This window comes from Coregonus lavaretus (genome assembly GCF_964263955.1).
Source record: "Coregonus lavaretus genome assembly, chromosome: 10".
In the NCBI taxonomy this organism is placed as follows: domain Eukaryota; kingdom Metazoa; phylum Chordata; class Actinopteri; order Salmoniformes; family Salmonidae; genus Coregonus; species Coregonus lavaretus.
In genome coordinates, this window is record NC_139997.1 from 36,484,337 (window position 1) to 36,504,725 (window position 20,389).

At 43.7% G+C, this 20,389-nt stretch overlaps 1 protein-coding gene across 1 annotated transcript; it reads right to left on the minus strand.

Annotated features, from left to right (window-relative positions):
* Nucleotides 1–241: 241 nt before the first annotated feature.
* On the minus strand, nucleotides 242–19,996 carry LOC311135871 (ribonucleoside-diphosphate reductase large subunit-like). The gene is made up of 18 exons (XM_084169894.1): nucleotides 19,831–19,996; nucleotides 17,954–18,042; nucleotides 17,667–17,844; nucleotides 12,668–12,828; nucleotides 12,535–12,574; nucleotides 12,171–12,333; nucleotides 11,873–12,014; nucleotides 11,516–11,599; nucleotides 11,125–11,286; nucleotides 10,903–10,982; nucleotides 10,611–10,812; nucleotides 2,573–2,722; nucleotides 2,228–2,449; nucleotides 2,027–2,103; nucleotides 1,755–1,890; nucleotides 1,516–1,611; nucleotides 1,166–1,354; nucleotides 242–856 (listed from the first exon to the last, which is right to left on the minus strand). Exons 1-18 carry the CDS (start codon nucleotides 19,847–19,849, stop codon nucleotides 668–670), a joined length of 2,379 nt encoding a protein of 792 aa, XP_084026020.1. The 5' UTR covers nucleotides 19,850–19,996; the 3' UTR covers nucleotides 242–667.
* Between the last annotated feature and the right edge of the window lie 393 nt (nucleotides 19,997–20,389).

Consider the following 20,389-nt stretch of genomic DNA (forward strand, 5'->3'; position numbering starts at 1 on the left):
CTAACAGTTTGTGTCACCGTTTGAGTACAATTAATGTATTGTTTAGTGTTGTGTCGTGGCTTTGCTGGCATGCATCTAAAACATTTGTTTTGAGTTTGCCCCAACAAGATTCATGATAAAGTCACCACTGAACTACCATGTACCTTACCAGAAGTACCACAGGACATTGCATGAACACCAAAACTTATTCACAAAGCATTCACCCCCTCCCCAAAAGGTAAAATACAAAGAATACACCATTGAAGTTCATTAGATTTTCATTCAACAAGTTATGAAATCATTAGATTTACATATTAACATTGGAGTTCATACTTTAAAAAACCCAACGAAATGAAACACTGAATTCTATACAAAACAAGCAGACAAACAGCTCCACACAGACAGTGCACCCAAGAGCGATAAATAGAAAACTGCTTACAGTTAATAATCTGTGATAAGCGGAGAGAGACAGAAGTGCACCATGTACAGCACTAGTTAGGCTACAGTTGCATGCCCACAACACAAACATAAGAGTGAGCCTGTGATCTGACATCAGGGCAGATAACTATGATATTACCTGACCTAAAGGCAATCAGAGTGGGGTTCAATGATATTGAGGAGTTCAGTGGTCCACTGCTATGGTTAATTAACTTAAGAGCGAGGATAGGGGAAGGAGTCAGGGGCCGGTCTAAGAGCCACACATCAGGCAGTCGTCACGGTTCTCCAGGGAACACACCATAGCGGCTCTGTTGAGCTCCTTGATCTCCTCCTCGTTCTTAGCCGACTGAAACTCTTTCAGCTTCTCCTTGTTCAGGGTGAACTGGATGGGGTTGGCTGCAGGCTTGGTCCTCAGGTAGTACATGCCCGTCTTCAGACCCTGAGAAAAGAGGTTCATGCTTTATCTTGATGAACAGCAGAGTTCAGTTTATATTTCACACTACTTTGGTCCTCCGAAGTTGCCTCCCTAGCCAGCTTTTTCTCCCTTTTGTAAGTGCTATCAAATCACTCCAAGTGCCCACTGTCCTCGGCGTAGACATAGCCCTGTCACGCGCTGCCCCTCATGACACAGGCTCGACACTTAGTCGGACTGCAACGCCTCAAGTAGTAATTTTAGCCCAGGGTTAAGGATAGCCCTGAGCTGAGACCATGTAGTGTTCTATAGATTTCAATAGTCAAGCCGACTCACCTGCTTCCAGCCGTAGAAGTGCATGCTGGTGAGCTTGCCGTAGTTGGGCTCAGCGATGTGGATGTTGAGGGACTGGCTCTGGTCTATGAAGGCACCGCGGTCGGCAGCCATCTTCAGAATAGTCTTCTGGGAGATCTCCCACACAGTCTTATACAGCTCCTTCAGGTCATCTGGGATCTCAGCAATGCCCTAAAGACAAGTAACAATGGTGTTAGAACAATGACTACTGAAAAGGATAACGCTTTTAAAAAGTTACGCGACAACCTACACAAAATACAGTCAATAGGGCATAATTGCACTAATTGCTATTCATTGATTAGAGCTGTAATGTGATGGGTCTGGGTTCTCACCTGGATGGATCCGTTCTGACCAATCAGCTGGTTCTTCATCTCCTCGTTCCACAGCCCTCGCTCTGTTAGGTCCTTCAACAGGTGGGGGTTCACAATCTGCAGGTGACACGAAGAACATTAGTGATTCACACACACTAGCTTTTCACACACCCCTACTCAAACCCTTCAAGTGTTTGAGTATGCAGTGTATGTAAGCAGAGGTCTAAGTGTCTGTGGAACCCCCAGAGAGTGATACTGACCTGGAACTCTCCAGAGAGGACTCTGCGGGTGTAGATGTTGCTGGTGTAGGGTTCGATGGACTCGTTGTTGCCCAGGATCTGGGCTGTGGAGGCCGTGGGCATGGGGGCCAGCAGCAAACTGTTCCTGACACCATGCCTGGATGGGGGAGTGAAGTGGTGATGAGACAAAGGCTAGGACATTTAAGTACACATGGAGGGCTTGGTTGGTCATGTATGTGTTGAGACTAGCTGTAGTTGTATTGGTAAAATGGAGGACAAGGTTGACAACTTACTTGGCAATCTTTTCCTTGAGAAGTTTCCAGTCCCACAGGTCAGTTGGGGTTTTGTCCCACATGTCGTACTGAAGAATCTATGGAAAAATTATAACAGTTTAAGCCTAAGAGACCAACCAGAAACACCTGAAATTACCGATTGACAAGTTAACCAAAAACAGACCTAACATCCCAGTTAGGTTTTAGCGTGGAGGTACTCACTCCTTTGCTGACGGGGGAGCCTGGGTAGGTTTGGTAGGCACCAAGCTCAGCAGCCAGCTCACAGCTGGACTCCAGGGCAGCGTAGTAGATGGTCTCAAAGATCTGAGTGTTGAGCTTCTGGGCCTCAGCACTCTCAAAGGGGAAACGCATCAGAATGAAGGCATCAGCCAGACCCTGGACACCAATACCAATGGGCCTGTGGCGCTTGTTGGAGTTCTCAGCCTGGTTAGAGAGAGAATGACAGGCATGTGGAATCAGTTACTGGTCAACATGAAGATCTAACTTGTAAAATCCTCTGTCTTGCTGAGCATTATCAGTAACAATACATTTAATTCTAGACCTTACCTCAATCACAGGGTAGTAGTTGATCTCGATGATCTTGTTGAGGTTCCTAACGATGACCTTGCTGACGTAGGCCAGCTTGTTGAAGTCAAAGGTTCTCTCTGGGGTGACGTACATGTTGAGGGCGATGGACGCCAGGTTACACACTGCCACCTGAGATTGGGAAACAGGAGCCAGATTGATTAGCATCACACTTTAAACAGTTGTTTTGTGTGATCAACGTTTGTATTTATTTTTCAGCAATATACATATCGAAGGATGTCATTCAAAACGTTTTGGGATTAAGTATGGATATTTTTTAAAAGCCATCAGTCTTGGGTGATAGATAGGGATGGGCATTTGAAATTTTTTGACTGAGTACTCGCATAATTTTTTCAGAGTACTCGCGTGAAGAAAAAAATAAGACATACATACACTACCGGTCAAAAGATTTAGAACACCTACTCATTCAAGGGTTTCTTTATTTTTACTATTTTCTACATTGTAGAGTAATAGTGAAGACATCAAAACTATGAAATAACACATGGAATCATGTAGTAACCAAAAAAAGTGTTAAACAAATCAAAATGTATTTCGAAGTAGCCACCTTGATGACAGCTTTGCACACTTGGCATTCTCTCAACCAGCTTCATGAAGAATGCATTTCCAACAGTCTTGAAGGAGTTCCCACATATGCTGAGCACTTGTTGGCTGCTTTTCCTTCACTCTGTGGTCCAACTCATCCCAAACCATCTCAATTGGGTTGAGGTCGGGGGATTGTGGAGGCCAGGTCATCTGATGCAGCACTCCATCACTCTCCTTGGTGAAATAGCTCTTACACAGCCTGGAGGCGCGTTTTGGGTCATTGTCCTGTTGAAAAACAAATGATAGTCCCACTAAGCCCAAACCAGATGGGATGGCGTATCGCTGCAGAATGCTGTGGTAGCCATGCTGGTTAAGTGTGCCTTGAATTCTAAATAAAAATCACTAATAGCGTCACCAGCAAAGAACCCCCACACCATCACACCTCCATGCTTCACGGCAGGAACCACACATGCGGAGATCATAAGTTCACCTACTCTGCGTCTCACAAAGACACGGCGGTTGGAACCAAAAATCTCAAATTTTGACTCAGACCAAAAGGACAGATTTCCACCAGTCTAATGTCCATTGCTCATGTTTCTTGGCCCAAGCAGATCTCTTCTTATTGGTGTCCTTTAGTAGTGGTTTCTTCGCTGCAATTTGACCATGAAGGCCTGGTTCACAGTCCCCTCTGAACAGTTGATGTTGAGAAGTGTCTGTTACTTGAACTCTGAAAAATGTATTTGGGCTGCAATTTCTGAGGCTGGTAACTAACTTCTCCTCTGCAGCAGAGAACTCTGGGTTTCATCATAGCGATTGATGGTTTTTGCAACAGCACTTGAAGAAACTTTCAAAGTTCTTGAAATTCTCCATATTGACTGACCTCCTTGTCTTAAAGTAATGGACTGTCGTTTCTCTTTGCTTATTTGAGCTGTTCTTGCCATAATATGGACTTGGTATTTTACCAAATAGGGCTCTCTTCTGTATACACCCCACCTTGTCACAACAACTGATTGGCTCAAAACGCATTAAGGAAAGAAATTCCACAAATTAACTTTTAAGAAGACACACCTGTTAATTTAAATACATTCCAGGCGACTACCTCATCAAGCTGGTTGACAGAATGCCAAGGGTGTGCAAAGCTGTCAAGGCAAAAGGGTGGCTACTTTGAACAATCTCAAAAAAATATATATATTTTGATTGGTTTAACACTTTTTTGGTTACTACATGATTCCATATGTGTTTTTTCATAGTTGAGGTCTTCACTTCTTAAAAATAAAGAAAAACCCTGGAATGAGTAGGTGTCCAAACTCTCATTTACATACATATACACAGTGGGGGAAAAAAGTATTTAGTCAGCCACCAATTGTGCAAGTTCTCCCACTTAAAAAGATGAGGCCTGTAATTTTCATCATAGGTACACGTCAATTATGACAGACAAATTGAGAAAAATAAATCCAGAAAATCACATTGTAGGATTTTTTATGAATTCATTTGCAAATTATGGTGGAAAATAAGTATTTGGTCACCTACAAACAAGCAAGATTTCTGGCTCTCACAGACCTGTAACTTCTTCTTAAAGAGGCTCCTCTGTCCTCCACTCGTTACCTGTATTAATGGCACCTGTTTGAACTTGTTATCAGTATAAAAGACACCTGTCCACAACCTCAAACAGTCACACTCCAAACTCCACTATGGCCAAGACCAAAGAGCTGTCAAAGGACACCAGAAACAAAATTGTAGACCTGCACCAGGCTGGGAAGACTGAATCTGCAATAGGTAAGCAGCTTGGTTTGAAGAAATCAACTGTGGGAGCAATTATTAGGAAATGGAAGACAAGACCACTGATAATCTCCCTCGATCTGGGGCTCCACGCAAGATCTCACCCCGTGGGGTCAAAATGATCACAAGAACAGTGAGCAAAAATCCCAGAACCACACGGGGGGGACCTAGTGAATGACCTGCAGAGAACTGGGACTAAAGTAACAAAGCCTACCATCAGTAACACACTACGCCGCCAGGGACTCAAATCCTGCAGTGCAAGACATGTCCCCCTGCTTAAGCCAGTACATGTCCAGGCCCGTCTGAAGTTTGCTTGAGTGCATTTGGATGATCCAGAAGAGGATTGGGAGAATGTCATATGGTCAGATGAAACCAAAATAGAACTTTTTGGTAAAAACTCAACTCGTCGTGTTTGGAGGACAAAGAATGCTGAGTTGCATCCAAAGAACACCATACCTACTGTGAAGCATGGGGGTGGAAACATCATGCTTTGGGGCTGTTTTTCTGCAAAGGGACCAGGACGACTGATCCGTGTAAAGGAAAGAATGAATGGGGCCATGTATCGTGAGATTGAGTGAAAACCTCCTTCCATCAGCAAGGTCATTAAAGATGAAATGTGGCTGGGTCTTTCAGCATGACAATGATCCCAAACACACCGCCCGGGCAACGAAGGAGTGGCTTCGTAAGAAGCATTTCAAGGTCCTGGAGTGGCCTAGCCAGTCTCCAGATCTCAACCCCATAGAAAATCTTTGGAGGGAGTTGAAAGTCCGTGTTGCCCAGCGACAGCCCCAAAACATCACTGCTCTAGAGGAGATCTGCATGGAGGAATGGGCCAAAATACCAGCAACAGTGTGTGAAAACCTTGTGAAGACTTACAGAAAACGTTTGACCTGTGTCATTGCCAACAAAGGGTATATAAAAGTATTGAGAAACTTTTATTATTGACCAAATACTTATTTTCCACCATAATTCGCAAATAAATTCATTAAAAATCCTACAATGTGATTTTCTGGATTTTTTCCCCTCATTGTCTGTCATAGTTGACGTGTACCGATGATGAAAATTACAGGCCTCTCATCTTTTTAAGTGGGAGAACTTGCACAATTGGTGGCTGACTAAATACTCCCCCCCACATTACACACGTATATGTACATATACACACAGTGCCTTCGGAAAGTATTCAGACCTTGACTTTTTCCACATTTTGTTATGTTACAGCCTTATTCTAAAAATGGATTAAATAAATAACAATCCTCAGCAATCTACGGACAATACCCCATAATGACAAAGCGAAAACTTTTATAAATATAAAAAACTGAAATACCTTATTTACATAAGTATTCAGACCCTTTGCTATGAGACTCGAAATTGAGTTCAGATACATCCCGTTTCCACTGATCATCCTTAAGATGTTTTTACAACTTGGAGTCCACCTGTGGTAAATTAAATTGATTGGACATGACTTGGAAAGGCACACCTGTCTATACAAGGTCTCACAGTTGACAGTACATGTCAGAGCAAAAACCAAGCCATGAGGTCAAAGGAGTTGTCCGTAGAGCTCCGAGACAGGATTGTTCCGAGGTACAGATCTGGGGAAGGGTACCAAAAAAATGTCTGCAGCATTGAAGGTCCCCAAGAACACAGTGGCCTTCATCATTCTTAAATGGAAGACGTTTGGAACCACCAAGACTCTTCCTAGAGCTGGCCGCCCAGCCAAACTGCGCAATCGGGGGAGAAGGGCCTTGGTCAGGGAGGTGACCAAGAACCCGATGGTCACTCTGACAGAGCTCCAGAGTTCCTCTGTGGAGATGGGAGAAACTTCCACAATGACAACCATCTCTGCAGCACTCCACCAATCAGGCCTTTATGGTAGAGGGGCCAGGCAGAAGCCACTCCTCAGTAAAAGGCACATGACAACACGCTTGGAGTTTGCCAAAAAGCACCTAAAGACTCTCAGACCATGTGAAACAAGATTCTCTGGTCTGATGAAAGCAAGATTGAACTCTTTGGCCTAAATGCCAAGCGTCATGTCTGGAGGAAACCTGGCACCATCCCTACGGTGAAGCATGGTGGTGGCGGCAGCATGCTGTGGGGATGTTTTTCAGCGGCAGGGACTGGAAGACTAGTCAGGATCAAGGGAAAGATGAACGGAGCAAAGTACAGCGAGATCCTTGATGAAGTCCTGAGTGCTCTGGAGCAGGTTCTCAGAATGGGGCAAAGGTTCACCTTCCAACAGGACAACAACCCTAAGCACACAGCTAAGACGACGCAGGAGTGGCTTCGGGACAAGTCTCTGAATGTCCTTGAGTGACCCAGCCAGAGCCTGGACTTGAACCCGATCTAACATCTCTGGAGAGACCTGAAAATAGCTGTACAGCGACGCTCCCCTTCCAACCTGACAGAGCTTGAGAGGATCTACAGAGAATAATGGGAGAAAATCCCCAAATACAGGTCTGCCAAGCTTGTAGCATCATACCCAAGAAGACTCGAGGCTGTAATTGCTGCCAAAAGGTGCTTCCACAAAGTACTGAGTAAAGAGTCTGAATACTTATGTAAATATGATGTGCTTTTTTAAAACCAGTTTTTGCTTTGTCATTATGGGTTATTGTTTGTAGATCGATGGAAAAAAACAATTTAATCAATTTTAGAATAAGGCTGTAACCTAACAAAATGTGGAAAAAGTCAAGGGGTCTGAATACTTTCCGAAGGCGCATATATACACACAGTCAATAAAAGCAAGTGCCATATAAGATTTTATTGAAACCATAACGTCAACTGATTATATTGTGGAACACAATCTTCAAATAAAGGCAGTAACCTCAGCAGTGGCGCTTGCATGTAAAAGCCTATGGCTGTGCAATGGCAGAGTCTTGTTCATTTAGCAGACAAGAGGCTCTTATTTCACGAGCCCTTATCCAAGTCAAGACACCTGTTTTATATATACATTTTATTGTTATGTTATATAACAAAATAGAACAGAATATTTCTCCAAATGAAAGAAGCTGCACTTGAAGTGAAGTGATGCGTATCTCCTGCCTGGAACAGTTATTCTCAGAGTGATCATTTGAAACAGGGTTCAATTTGTTTAGTTTAAAGAAAAATTCAGGGTTACAAACCAAAAATCGTACATGTATGCTTAATGAGGCTGATGAAAATACGCTCAGTCTTTATCAAACCAGTCTATGTTTAGAGGGGTTATAGCCTAGGCCAGGGGTGTCAAACGTACGGCCCGGATCAGGCCCGCAAACGGGTTTAATCCGGCCCGCGAGATGATTAAAAAAAATAATTAAAAAAAATTACGTATAAAAATGCGCTGCAATTTTTCAATAAAATAAACTGCTGTTCCAATTGCGTCCACTGGATGGCGCAATAGCAATTGTGTTAAGCAAGCAAACTGTTTATACCGGGGCAGAGCAAGTAGGTCAAGCACGTGCAGCCAATGAGCTACTTTGTTTTGCCCGCGATATTTATTACGGCTTCTACTTTTAACATTATGTGCTTTGGCACCCTCATTGCCCCAATATGTCCCTGTCAAAAAAGAGAAAAGTGGACGCAGAGTGCAGAGTGTTCCAAGAAAAATGGTCATCCTATTTAATCACGGAATTGAATGGGAAAGCTGTATGTTTGGTGTGTTCAGAGCATGTTGCAGTGCTGAAAGAATATAACCTTCGTCGCCACTATGTGAGTCTTCATGCTGACAAATATGACAACTTTCAAGGACAGCGGAGATGAGAGAAGGTGAATGAACTGTTGGCGGGTCTGAAGAAACAGCAGTCTGTGTTTACTCACAGCCGAGACATCAGTGACGCTGCAGTGAAAGCTAGCTACCTCATTGCTAATGAAATCGCAGTGGCTTCAAAACCATTTAGTGAGGGTGAATTTGTAAAAACATGCATGATGAAGGCAGCGGAGATTGTGTGCCCTGAAAAGCGGCAGGCACGCACTCGTCGGCGTGCTGGACAGGGTCGGAGTGGACTGGTCCCGCGCTGTCAGCCTGGCTACAGATGGTGCGCCCTCAATGATCGGGAAAAAAGCAGGCGTTGTGACAAAGTTCAGAGAGAAAGTGCAATCTGCAAATGGAGGACGTGATTTTTTGACTTTTCACTGTATTTTGCACCAGGAGGCTTTGTGTTGCAAGTCATTAAAGATGGATAACGTCATGAAGGTGGTCATCCAAACTGTTAATTTCATCCGATCCAGAAGCCTGAATCACCGTCAGTTTGACAGCCTTCTCAGAGAGAAAGCCCACATCTATGGCCTGCCATACCACACTGAGGTAAGATGGTTAAGCCGAGGTGCTGTGCTGAGGCGTTTCTTTGATTTACGAGAAGAAATTGAACAGTTCATGGAAGAAAAGGGCAAACCAGTGTTAGAATTTCATTCCGCAGAATGGATGCCGGACCTTGCATTTATGGTGGATGTTACAGAGCACCTGAATAACTTGAACAAACAGCTGCAAGGGCGCAACAAAGTTGTCACGCAGTATTATGACAGCATACGTTCAAGTTGAAGCTGTCATTGTGGGAGACGCAACTTGCCGGTGGTGATGCAGCTCACTTCCCCTGTCTGAAAAATGTGTGCGCGACCCAACATGTGGCAGACATGAAGCGGTTCAAAGATAAAATAACTGGACTGTTACGGGAGTTTGAGCAACGCTTTCAGATTTATGTTTATATGTTTTTATGTTGATGTGCTATTGTTTTTAATTGATTTTATTATTTGTATCTACATTTCTGCCTGAGAAATGACACCCTGATATAGTTCTGTGATCTGTGAAACAGTTCTGTTAATCACTGAGGCATTGTGTGTTTGTGTGTTCTTTTTCTTTAGAATTGTCAAATAAACTTGACGTGTTTTATGATTAATAGTGATGTTGTGCTTGTACTATTTTGGACACACTGTCCTCAGGCTCCAGCTTTATGTTGATCGTATTAAAACAAAGAAAACAATCTGAAGTTGTTGTTTTTAAGTTATATATACACACCATGATTTTTCCGGTCCGGCCCACTTGGGAATAGATTTTCCTCCATGTGGCCCCTGAGCTAAAATGAGTTTGACACCCCTGGCCTAGGCTAACCAATTGCAGCTTAAGTGGAAAATAGACGGGACGCAATTATTCAAAACCGTTTCTGGAACACATTTTCCTACTTCAAATCAACTAGTCTATTTGGATTTTTATTTTATTTCTGTAGGCCTAACGGGCGCTTGTGTGGAGGGCGCAGTCGGAACACAATTGAGTGAAAGACACTGAGGGGAAAGGGAATTTAGGGAGAACGGTACATTTACATTTTAGTCATTTAAACAGACGCTCTTATCCAGAGCGACTTACAGTTAGTGAGTGCATACATTCTCTCTCTCCATACTGGTCCCCCGTGGGAAACGAACCCACAACCCTGGCATTGCAAACGCCATGCTCTACCAACTGAGCTAGAAGGGACAATGCTTGGCATGTTTTTTTTTGTTGTGCCCCGCCAATACACAAATGGAAGACACAATTTAACCCGTTTGGGCAGCCACAAAGCACATTCCACTAAATAGTTTTACAGTATTGGATTATTTTTTTAAATCTTTGGTTAAAGGTCAAGCTTTGACGTCCGTTTGAGTACTCAAGTACTCATGCCGATCCCTAATGGATAGTGGATATTGTGCCATTTCGGACACAGTAGTTCCAACCGTTTAGGTAATCTGTTGCCCTCACCTCATCATGGCTGGTGTACTCTACAATCTCGGTACAGAGGTTACTGGACTTGATGGTGCCCAGGTTCTGATGGTTACTTTTCCTGTTGCAGGCGTCCTTGTAGAGCATGTAGGGGGTGCCCGTCTCAGTCTGGGACTCAATGATGGCGTGCCACACCTGCTGGGCCTTTACCACCCGCTTCACACGACCCTCTTGCTCATACCTGAGGTGAGACAGGACCAGTGAGACACTGCACACAGAGCTGTGCCTGGTATGTAGCTGTGTTATACAGGCTCAGGAGCGCCGGTCTTACCTGGTATAGAGATTCTCAAATTCCTCCCCCCAGCACTCGTCCAGTCCAGGGCAGTCACTGGGGCACATCAGGGACCAGTCCTGTGGATACAATATGCCATGAGTACTGATATCTCGAAGATATGAATCTAAACAGAACCACTCCAGATTCCCTTCTTTAATTCAACCTAAATTCCATATCTGGTTTGAATATTTCAGTTTGTACACTGATGTTGCTGCATACCTCGTTGCTCTCCACTCTCTTCATAAAGAGGTCAGGGATCCACATGGCGTAGAACAGATCTCTGGCCCTCTGCTCTTCCTTCCCTGTGTTCTTCTTCAGATCCAAGAAGTCAAACACATCAAAGTGCCACGGCTCCAGGTACATGGCAAACGCACCAGGTCTCTGAGGAGGAGAGGGGGATGAGAGAGGGATAAGAGGGTGTTAACCGTCTGATGAAGGTACAGTAAACACAGGCCAGAGTCTGAAAGACAGTATGCATGTTCTCAGAGTCTTCAACCTTAGGTGAAAGATAGTGGGTCATCTCTGCGCAGAACGCTAATGCACATCTGTGAGGTCATCCTGTGGCCAGAGTCAATAACACAACCTCTAGTCAATTTCATTTCTTTCTCACCTTGTTGCCTCCCTGGTCCACGTAGCGTGCAGTGTTGTTGTACACTCGGAGCATGGGAACAAGCCCGTTGGAATTGCCATTTGTCTAAAACAAAAAAGAAGCCTCAGTCAATGAGTGACTTGCCAAGCACCACAATGAAATATCATGTTTGGTTATTTATAAACGTTTCCCCCACCATGTCGGAGCTATCAATCGCCCACTGTTCTGTGTCGTTGGCGTAGACATAGCCATCACTCTGCCCCTCATGACACAGGCTTGACACTTATTTCACTAGGCAAGTCAGTGGACGGCCTACGAAACAGACTGCAACGCCTCAAGGGGCAGTCTTATTTATAAACACGACCGTGTGATCCTCACCCCAGCGATGTAGCTGCCCGTGGCTCTGATGCAGCTGACTGCCACTCCGATGCCCCCTGCTGATTTAGAGATTAGGGCACACTGCTTCAGGGTGTCGTAGATGCCCTCGATGCTGTCGTCCTTCATGGCCAGCAGGAAACAGCTGAAAATCAACAAGGCCAACCCATATAAAACATTAAGCACTTTTCTGGCTTGCACCTAGAACAGTCAAAGATGTCTATAGTTTCTACAATTCTGTAATCATAGCCATTACACTGAGGAATGGCTTATAGTAGAATGGCTGTTAGTAAGTGCTAACCTGGACAGCTGTGGGCGGTTGGTACCAGCGTTGAAGAGTGTGGGGGAAGCATGGGTGAACCACTTCTCTGACAGCAGGTTGTAAGTCTCGATGGCAGCATCAATGTCAGTCTTATGAATCCCAACTGCCACTCTCATGAGCATGTGCTGTGGTCGCTCAGCAACTACACAGGAATAGAACAGATCAGCATGAGGGATGGAGCTCATCTGAATCACATATTTCCACATAAAAAAAGCTGCTCCGGTAATGTGTCTGTTTGACCAGGTGCCACTAGTGATGAGCCCTAATCCAATGTAGCATTTGTTCATATCATGAAAAGATGTCAATTCTGACAGGGAGGTAATTTATCTATGAGCAGACTCACCTTTCCCATCAATCTTCAGCAGATAGGACCGCTCAAGTGTCTACGTAGAAAAAAACTAATTAGTTTACTCTCCTACCATTGCAGAATTGACTAAATTGCTATTGCTCATAAAGCATGTACTGTACAAAATTACCTTGAATCCAAAGAAGTTGTAGGAGAAGTCACGGTCAAAGATGATGGCCGAGTTAAGGCGATCCTTGTTTTCTAGGACAATGTCGAGTGTCTCCTTGGCGACCATGGGAGAGTGGCGTTTGTTTAGCGGGTTGACATAGTTGTAGAGATCCTCCACCACATCTGCAACAGCAGATTTGATTTGACAGAAGAAAATACATTTTCGGATACACTAGTTTGCACTGTTGTAGTATGCAAGTCCAGGACTGACTCTAGTCCCGATTTTCATGACATTTGGCTACCATTGGTGAATCGGACTTGCATTTGCACTTGGACTGGATAGGCTACTATGATAAGCAGAATATTAGCAGCACTGGGTACGCAGAGCAGCGAGGGTTGTTCTCTAGCTAGCAGTGGGACTGATGTGCCACACAGGCACACGCAGCCGATATCAGCAGGTGAACTGCGCCGAAGCAAGCGATGAGTGTGGGCAGACAGGCTCCACGCCGCCTCAGATCATAGGCTACACATCACGCAAGCGACTCGCTTGCGTCCCTGTAACTACCAGCCTACTATTTAGCGTTGCCTAGTTAATACTATTGTTTTACATTTCGTAAAGCAGTTTGTTTGAGTTTTAAAGTAAAAACAGTCTAGCTATTGTCTATTCCCATAAGTATTGAAAAGTAGGCAGTCTTTGAATTTGTACTCTTGCTCTGCCCTCCCACTTTCCCATGTCTCCCTTTAGTTTTCACCCTGGAATAAAAACTAAATTAAGAAAACTACACAAATATCAGTGGGCCATCACAAAAAAGTAGCCAAGAGCCTGTCACAATTGCAAATAATAATCTGATCAATCTGACAGGAGCAATAGCCAATTCCGTCTAGAGACCATTAATCTCTTCAAAACATCTTTACTGATTTGAAATAACTATTGAACATTATTCAAATGTATGTGTGTGAACCTGTGTATGAAGGACTTTTGTTTCATACGCTATTGCATATTTCAGGCAATTATGACCATTGTGCAACAGGAGGAAATGCTCTCATGAAAATCTTCCCACCAGTTGTTGATGGGCAGATTACCGCCAAATCAATACAGGCGCAAATCTAGCAACAGACAAGCATCGAGCCAGCAAGCAACAAATAATAAACAGCAATAGGCCTAACCAAAATACAAAGTGTCTAAAGAACATCAAGAGTTTGTTGTTGATTTGCACATAAAATACCACATTAATATTGGTTTTTGTTCAACTCAGACCCAGTGACTCAGACTTGAGCACTAGGACTGACTTCAGCCATAGGGACTCTTGGGGTCTGAATACTTTCCGAATACACTGTAAATACACCCGCTTTGCTAGAAGCACCCTTTACTTTTTCCACATTGTTACATTACAGCCTTCTCCTAAACTGATTTAAATTGTTTCCCCCTCATCTATCTACACACAATACCCCAAAATGACAAAGCAAAAACAAGGTAGACATTTTTGCTGATAAAAATATATATATATTAAAAAGGAAATATCACATTTACATAAGTATTCAGAGCCTTTGCTCAGTACTTTGTTGAAGCACCGTTGGCAGCGATTACAGCCTCAAGACTTCTTGGGTATGACGCTACAAGCTTGGCACACCTGTATTTGGGGAGTTTCTCACATTCTTCTCTGCAGATCCTCTCAAGCTCTGTCAGGTTGGATGGGGAGCGTCGATGCATAGCTACTTTTAGGTCTCTCCAGAGATGTTAGATCGGGTTCAAGTCCGGGCTCTGGCTGGGCCACTCAAGGACATTCAGAGACTTGTCCCGAAGCCACTCGTGCGTTGTCTTGGCTGTGTGCTTAGGGTTGTTGTCCTGTTGGAAGGTGAACCTTTGCCCCAGTCTGAGGTCCTGAGCGCTCTGGAACAGGTTTTCATCAAGGATCTTTCTGTACTTTGCTCCGTTCATCTTTCCCTCGATCCTGATCAATCTCCCAGTCCCTGCCGCTGAAAAACATCCCCACAGCATGAAGCTGCCACCACCGTGCTTCACCGTAGGGATGGTGCCAGGTTTCCTCCAGACGTGACGCTTGGCATTCAGGCCAAAGAGTTCAATCTTGGTTTCATCAGACAAGATAATCTTGTTTCTCATGGTCTGAGAGTCTTTAGGTGCTCCAAGCTTGCGGTCATGTGCCTTTTACTGAGGAGTGGCATCCGCCTGGCCCCTCTACCATAAAGGCCGGATTGGTGGAGTGCTGCAGAGATGGTTGTCCTTCTGGAAGTTTCTCCCATCTCCACAGAGGAACTCTGGAGCTCTGTCAGAGTGACCATCGGGTTCTTGGTCACCTCCCTGACCAAGGCCCTTCTCCCCCGATTGCTCAGTTTGGCCGGGCAGCCAGCTCTAGGAAGAGTCTTGGTGGTGCCAAACTTCTTCCATTTAAGAATGATGGAGGCCACTGTTCTTGGGGACCTTCAATGCTGCAGAAATGTTTTGGTACCCTTCCCCAGATCTGTGCCTCGACACAATCCTGTCTCGGAGCTCTACGGACAATTCCTTCGACCTCATGGCTTGGTTTTTGCTCTGACATGCACTGTCAACTGTGGGACCTTACATAGACAATTGTGTGCCTTTCCAAATCATGTCCAATCAATTGAATTTACCACAGGTTATAGAAACATCTCAAGGGTGATCAATTGAAACAGGATGCACCTGAGCTCAATTTCGAGTCTCATGGCAAAGCATCTGAATACTTATGTAAATAAGGCATAAAAAAAAAAAATATCTATACACACAGTGGGGAGAACAAGTATTTGATACACTGCCGATTTTGCAGGTTTTCCTACTTACAAAGCATGTAGAGGTCTGTAATTTTTTATCATATGTACACTTCAACTGTGAGAGACGGAATCTAAAACAAAAATCCAGAAAATCACATTGTATGATTTTTAAGTAATTAATTTGCATTTTATTGCATGACATAAGTATTTGATACACCAGAAAAGCAGAACTTAATATTTGGTACAGAAACCTTTGTTTGCAATTACAGATATCATACGTTTCCTGTAGGTCTTGACCAGGTTTGCACACACTGCAGCAGGGATTTTGGCCCACTCCTCCATACAGACCTTCTCCAGATCCTTCAGGTTTCGGGGCTGTCGCTGGGCAATACGGACTTTCAGCTCCCTCCAAAGATTTTCTATTGGGTTCAGGTCTGGAGACTGGCTAGGCCACTCCAGGACCTTGAGATGCTTCTTACGGAGCCACTCCTTAGTTGCCCTGGCTGTGTGTTTCGGGTAGTTGTCATGCTGGAAGACCCAGCCACGACCCATCTTCAATGCTCTTACTGAGGGAAGGAGGTTGTTGGCCAAGATCTCGCGATACATGGCCCCATCCATCCTCCCCTCAATACGGTGCAGTCGTCCTGTCCCTTTTGCAGAAAAGCATCCCCAAAGAATGATGTTTCCACCTCCATGCTTCACGGTTGGGATGGTGTTCTTGGGGTTGTACTCATCCTTCTTCTTCCTCCAAACACGGCGAGTGGAGTTTAGACCAAAAAGCTCTATTTTTGTCTCATCAGACCACATGACCTTCTCCCATTCCTCCTCTGGATCATCCAGATGGTCATTGGCAAACTTCAGACGGGCCTGGACATGCGCTGGCTTGAGCAGGGGGACCTTGCGTGCGCTGCAGGATTTTAATCCATGACGGCGTAGTGTGTTACTAATGGTTTTCTTTGAGACTGTGGTCTCAGCTCTCTTCAGGTCATTGACCAGGTCCTGACGTGTAGTTCTGGGCTGATCCCTCACCTTCCTCATGATCATTGATGCCCCACGAGGTGAGATCTTGCATGGAGCCCCAGACCAAGGGTGATTGACCGTCATCTTGAACTTCTTCCATTTTCTAATAATTGTGCCAACAGTTGTTGCCTTCTCACCAAGCTGCTTGCCTATTGTCCTGTAGCCCATCCCAGCCTTGTGCAGGTCTACAATTTTATCCCTGATGTCCTTACACAGCTCTCTGGTCATGGCCATTGTGGAGAGGTTGGAGTCTGTTTGATTGAGTGTGTGGACAGGTGTCTTTTATACAGGTAACGAGTTCAAACAGGTGCAGTTAATACAGGTAATGAGTGGAGAACAGGAGGGCTTCTTAAAGAAAAACTAACAGGTCTGTGAGAGCCGGAATTCTTACTGGTTGGAAGGTGATCAAATACTTATGTCATGCAATAAAATGCAAATGAATTACTTAAAAATCATACAATGTGATTTTCTGGATTTTAGTTTTAGATTCCGTCTCTCACAGTTGAAGTGTACCTACGATAATAAATTACAGACCTCTACATGCTTTGTAAGTAGGAAAACCTGCAAAATCGGCAGTGTATCAAATACTTCTTCTCCCCACTGTATACACACACGCAAAAATGTATAATAACCTTTTTTTGCTTCGTCATTATGGGGTATTGTGTGTAGATTGAGGAAAGAAATGTCTGTCATCAATTTTAGAATAAGGCCTAAACATAAAATGTGGAAAAAGTCAAGGTGTCTGAATACTTTCCGAATGCACCAGCATTGCTTTCAATTGTATTGGGTTTCACAAAAACAGTCTGTAGGAAGCCAGAAATTAAATACAAATCCATTTCAACTTACTGCGCCGGTGGGCAGGACTGTTGATCAATATGGCGCGGGGAATTTGAGACAAAATATCTAAAGGATTGTATTATTAAGACAGACTTTCCAAGCATGGGTCTGTTATAGACCCACTTCCCCTCTGCTTACCTCGTGTCAAAATAAGTCAATTTGTGAACGAAAAATTAGGCCTTTTTTTCCATACATGAGGTAAGCAGAGCTACATGGCTTAGACATTACTTTTACACGCCAGTTTTTTCTGTTACCAAAGTAATATTGTCAGCTCACTGGCAGGTTAGACATCTGTGCCTGTGAATGTGGAGTGGCTAAAAATAGGCTACTTTGAGCCTGATAATTGAGCAATATGCATAACTTTTAGACTAAAGGTCAGAAGAATTACAGTTTGAGAGAGAGCGAGAGAGACTTACCGCTGAAAACCTTCTTGGTCTCCTTGTGCAGGTTGGAGACTGCGATGCGGGCAGCCAAGATGGCATAGTCAGGGTGTTTGGTGGTGAGTGTTGCAGCGATCTCTGCAGCCAGCGTGTCCAGCTCCACTGTGGTGACCCCATTGTACAGACCTTGGATGACCTTCATAGTGATCTGGGTCTAAAAGGCAGAACAAGCAGAGTAAAGGGTTATGGTGGGTTAGAGAAACACAGCAAACACTACAATTGACAAACAATATAAATACATTGAACATAAAATGTCAACTTACTGGATCCACAAAGTCAGAGTTGAGTCCATAGCACAGCTTCTGGATGCGGGAGGTGATTTTGTCAAACATGACACGCTCTTCACGCCCATCTGAAAATTATGTAAAGACTGAAGTGTTAGTCAGAAAGCACTTCAATAACATGAATGTGTGCCATGGAAAAATAACGTTTACGTTAATCAGTCATATTTCCCCAATGTTTTAAAACAAAAGGTAATTTAGCTGTGACTAGTATCTATACTTAACAAAAATATAAAATGCAACAATTTCAAAAGATGTTACTAGGTTACAGTTCATAAGGAAAATCAGTCAATTAAAATAACTATTAGGCCCTAATCTATGGATTTCACATGACTGAATACAGATATGCATTCATAAGTCAGATACCTAAAAAAAAAAAAAGCAGGGCATGGATCAGAAATCCTGTCAGTTTCTGGTGTGACCACAATTTGCCTCATGCAGTGCGATCTCCTTTGCATAGTGGATCCGGCTATTGATTGTGGCCTGTGGAATGTTGTCCCACTCCTCTTCAATGGCTGTGCGAAGTCGCTGGATATTGGCTGGAACTGGAACATGCTGTCGTACGCGTCGATCCAGAGCCTCCCAAACATGCTCAATGGGTAACATGTCTGGTGAGTATGCAGGCCATGGAAGAACTGGGACATTTTCAGCTTCCATGGATTGTGTACAAATCCTTGCGACATGAGGCTGTGCATTATCATGCTGAAACATGGTGATGGCGGCGATGAATGGCACGACAATGGGCCTCAGGATCTCGTCATGTTATTTTACATTACATTTACATTTTAGTCATGTTATCTCTGTGCATTCAAATTGCCATCGATAAAATGCAATCGTGTTCGTTGGCAGTAGCTTATGCCTGCCCATACCATAACCCCATCATCGGGCACCTCGTTCACAACGTTGACACCAGCAAACCGTTCGCCCACACGGTCTGCGGTTGTGAGGCCAGATGGATGTACTGCCAAATCCTTGAAAAATACGTTCAAGGCAGCTTATGGTAGAGAAATGAACATTCAATTCTCTGGCAACAACTCTGGTGGACAATCCTGCAGTCAGCATGCCAATTGCACACTCCCTCAAAACTAACAGGGACGTTAACAAATTTGGCCACAAACTTTGAGAGAATTATGCTTTTGTGCGTATATAAAATTGCGGGGATCTTTTATTTCAGCTCATTAAACATGGGACCAACACTTTCCATGTTGCGTTTATATGTTAGCCAGCCAACTTCCTGTTTTGTAACCCAGAAAACTGTTTTGGGAAAAAAGTTACAAAATGGAAATACTTTTAAATGTTAGCTAGCTACTGTTTATGACTACTTAATTGATGGGATAATCACTAACTTCCAATCAAATTACCTAGGTAGAGGTTAGTTAAACAAACGTTAACAATTTGGCGCCAAGTTTGACAAAGGGAAACTTGCTACAAGACTGAACATTCCTGTCTTGATCTAGTTAACGCGTTCAATCACATTTGGTAACAGTTAACTTTCTGAATGGGTGGGGAACGTTAGCTAAGCAACTGCAGCTAGCTAGCTATCTAGGTGGTCTTAAAAAAAATCTATGAATACTGACATGCGTTAACTACTGTTAGCCAACAACTTTGCAAGCGTTGTATTATAGCTAACTAACCTTAAACTAGCTAGGTTACCATTATAGCTACGCAGATAGCTAGATTAGCCAGCCAGTTGACACTAGCTAGTAACTTAACTAGGCGGAAGTCATTCAACGTGGTTAATTTGAAAGTATATACTAACTACAGTAAAATGCTCAAAAGCTTGCTTGTAGGAAGAAACAAGAGATCAAGACACAGACAAATACAGTAGCTAGCTATCATTCCTACTATAAAGGACCTACCTCGCTTTATCACATGCATGTTGACAAGGGTTGTTTTCTTTCCAGAGAAAGTGCGAAATATAAGAATAATACTGTATATAGTTTAGAATGTAGTGGTACAATGACACAATAATATTTCACGCTCGCAACCGCCAGTGACTTCCAGTGTTGAGGATAAAGCGCGAATAACTCAAAACACCCGCCACAAACACTTTATAATCAGAGGAAGAGGAAGAGCGAGACGTATTCTTCTTCGATGAGGTTTAACGGCGGTTGGCATCCAATAAATGTTGCATTACCGCCACCTACTAGACCGGAGTATAACTCCCTTATACCTTGCTTTAAAAAAATACAACAAATACCCCACCATCTAATACTACACTCACAAAAAAATACAAATAAAATAATAATAGCTACCATACTCCACTATTTAAATATATTTATTCCTACACCACTTAACACACCATGTAACTCTTCTGATGTCAAGTCTCGCACACCCAAATACCTCTCTGCAGCTGCCACCACAACCTCTATTTTCTGCGATTTACGTTCCATCCCTGCAGTACAGTTGATAACCATT

What these genes read in the sequence shown, in the direction of transcription:
- LOC311135871 (XM_084169894.1), bottom strand. An exon ending in GCTGAAGATTGATGGGAAAG is followed by an intron (nt 12,334 to 12,534) that starts GTGAGTCTGCTC and finishes ATTCCTGTGTAG; the next exon opens with TTGCTGAGCGACCACAGCAC. An exon ending in CGGGCAGCTACATCGCTGGG is followed by an intron (nt 11,600 to 11,872) that starts GTGAGGATCACA and finishes TTTTTGTTTTAG; the next exon opens with ACAAATGGCAATTCCAACGG.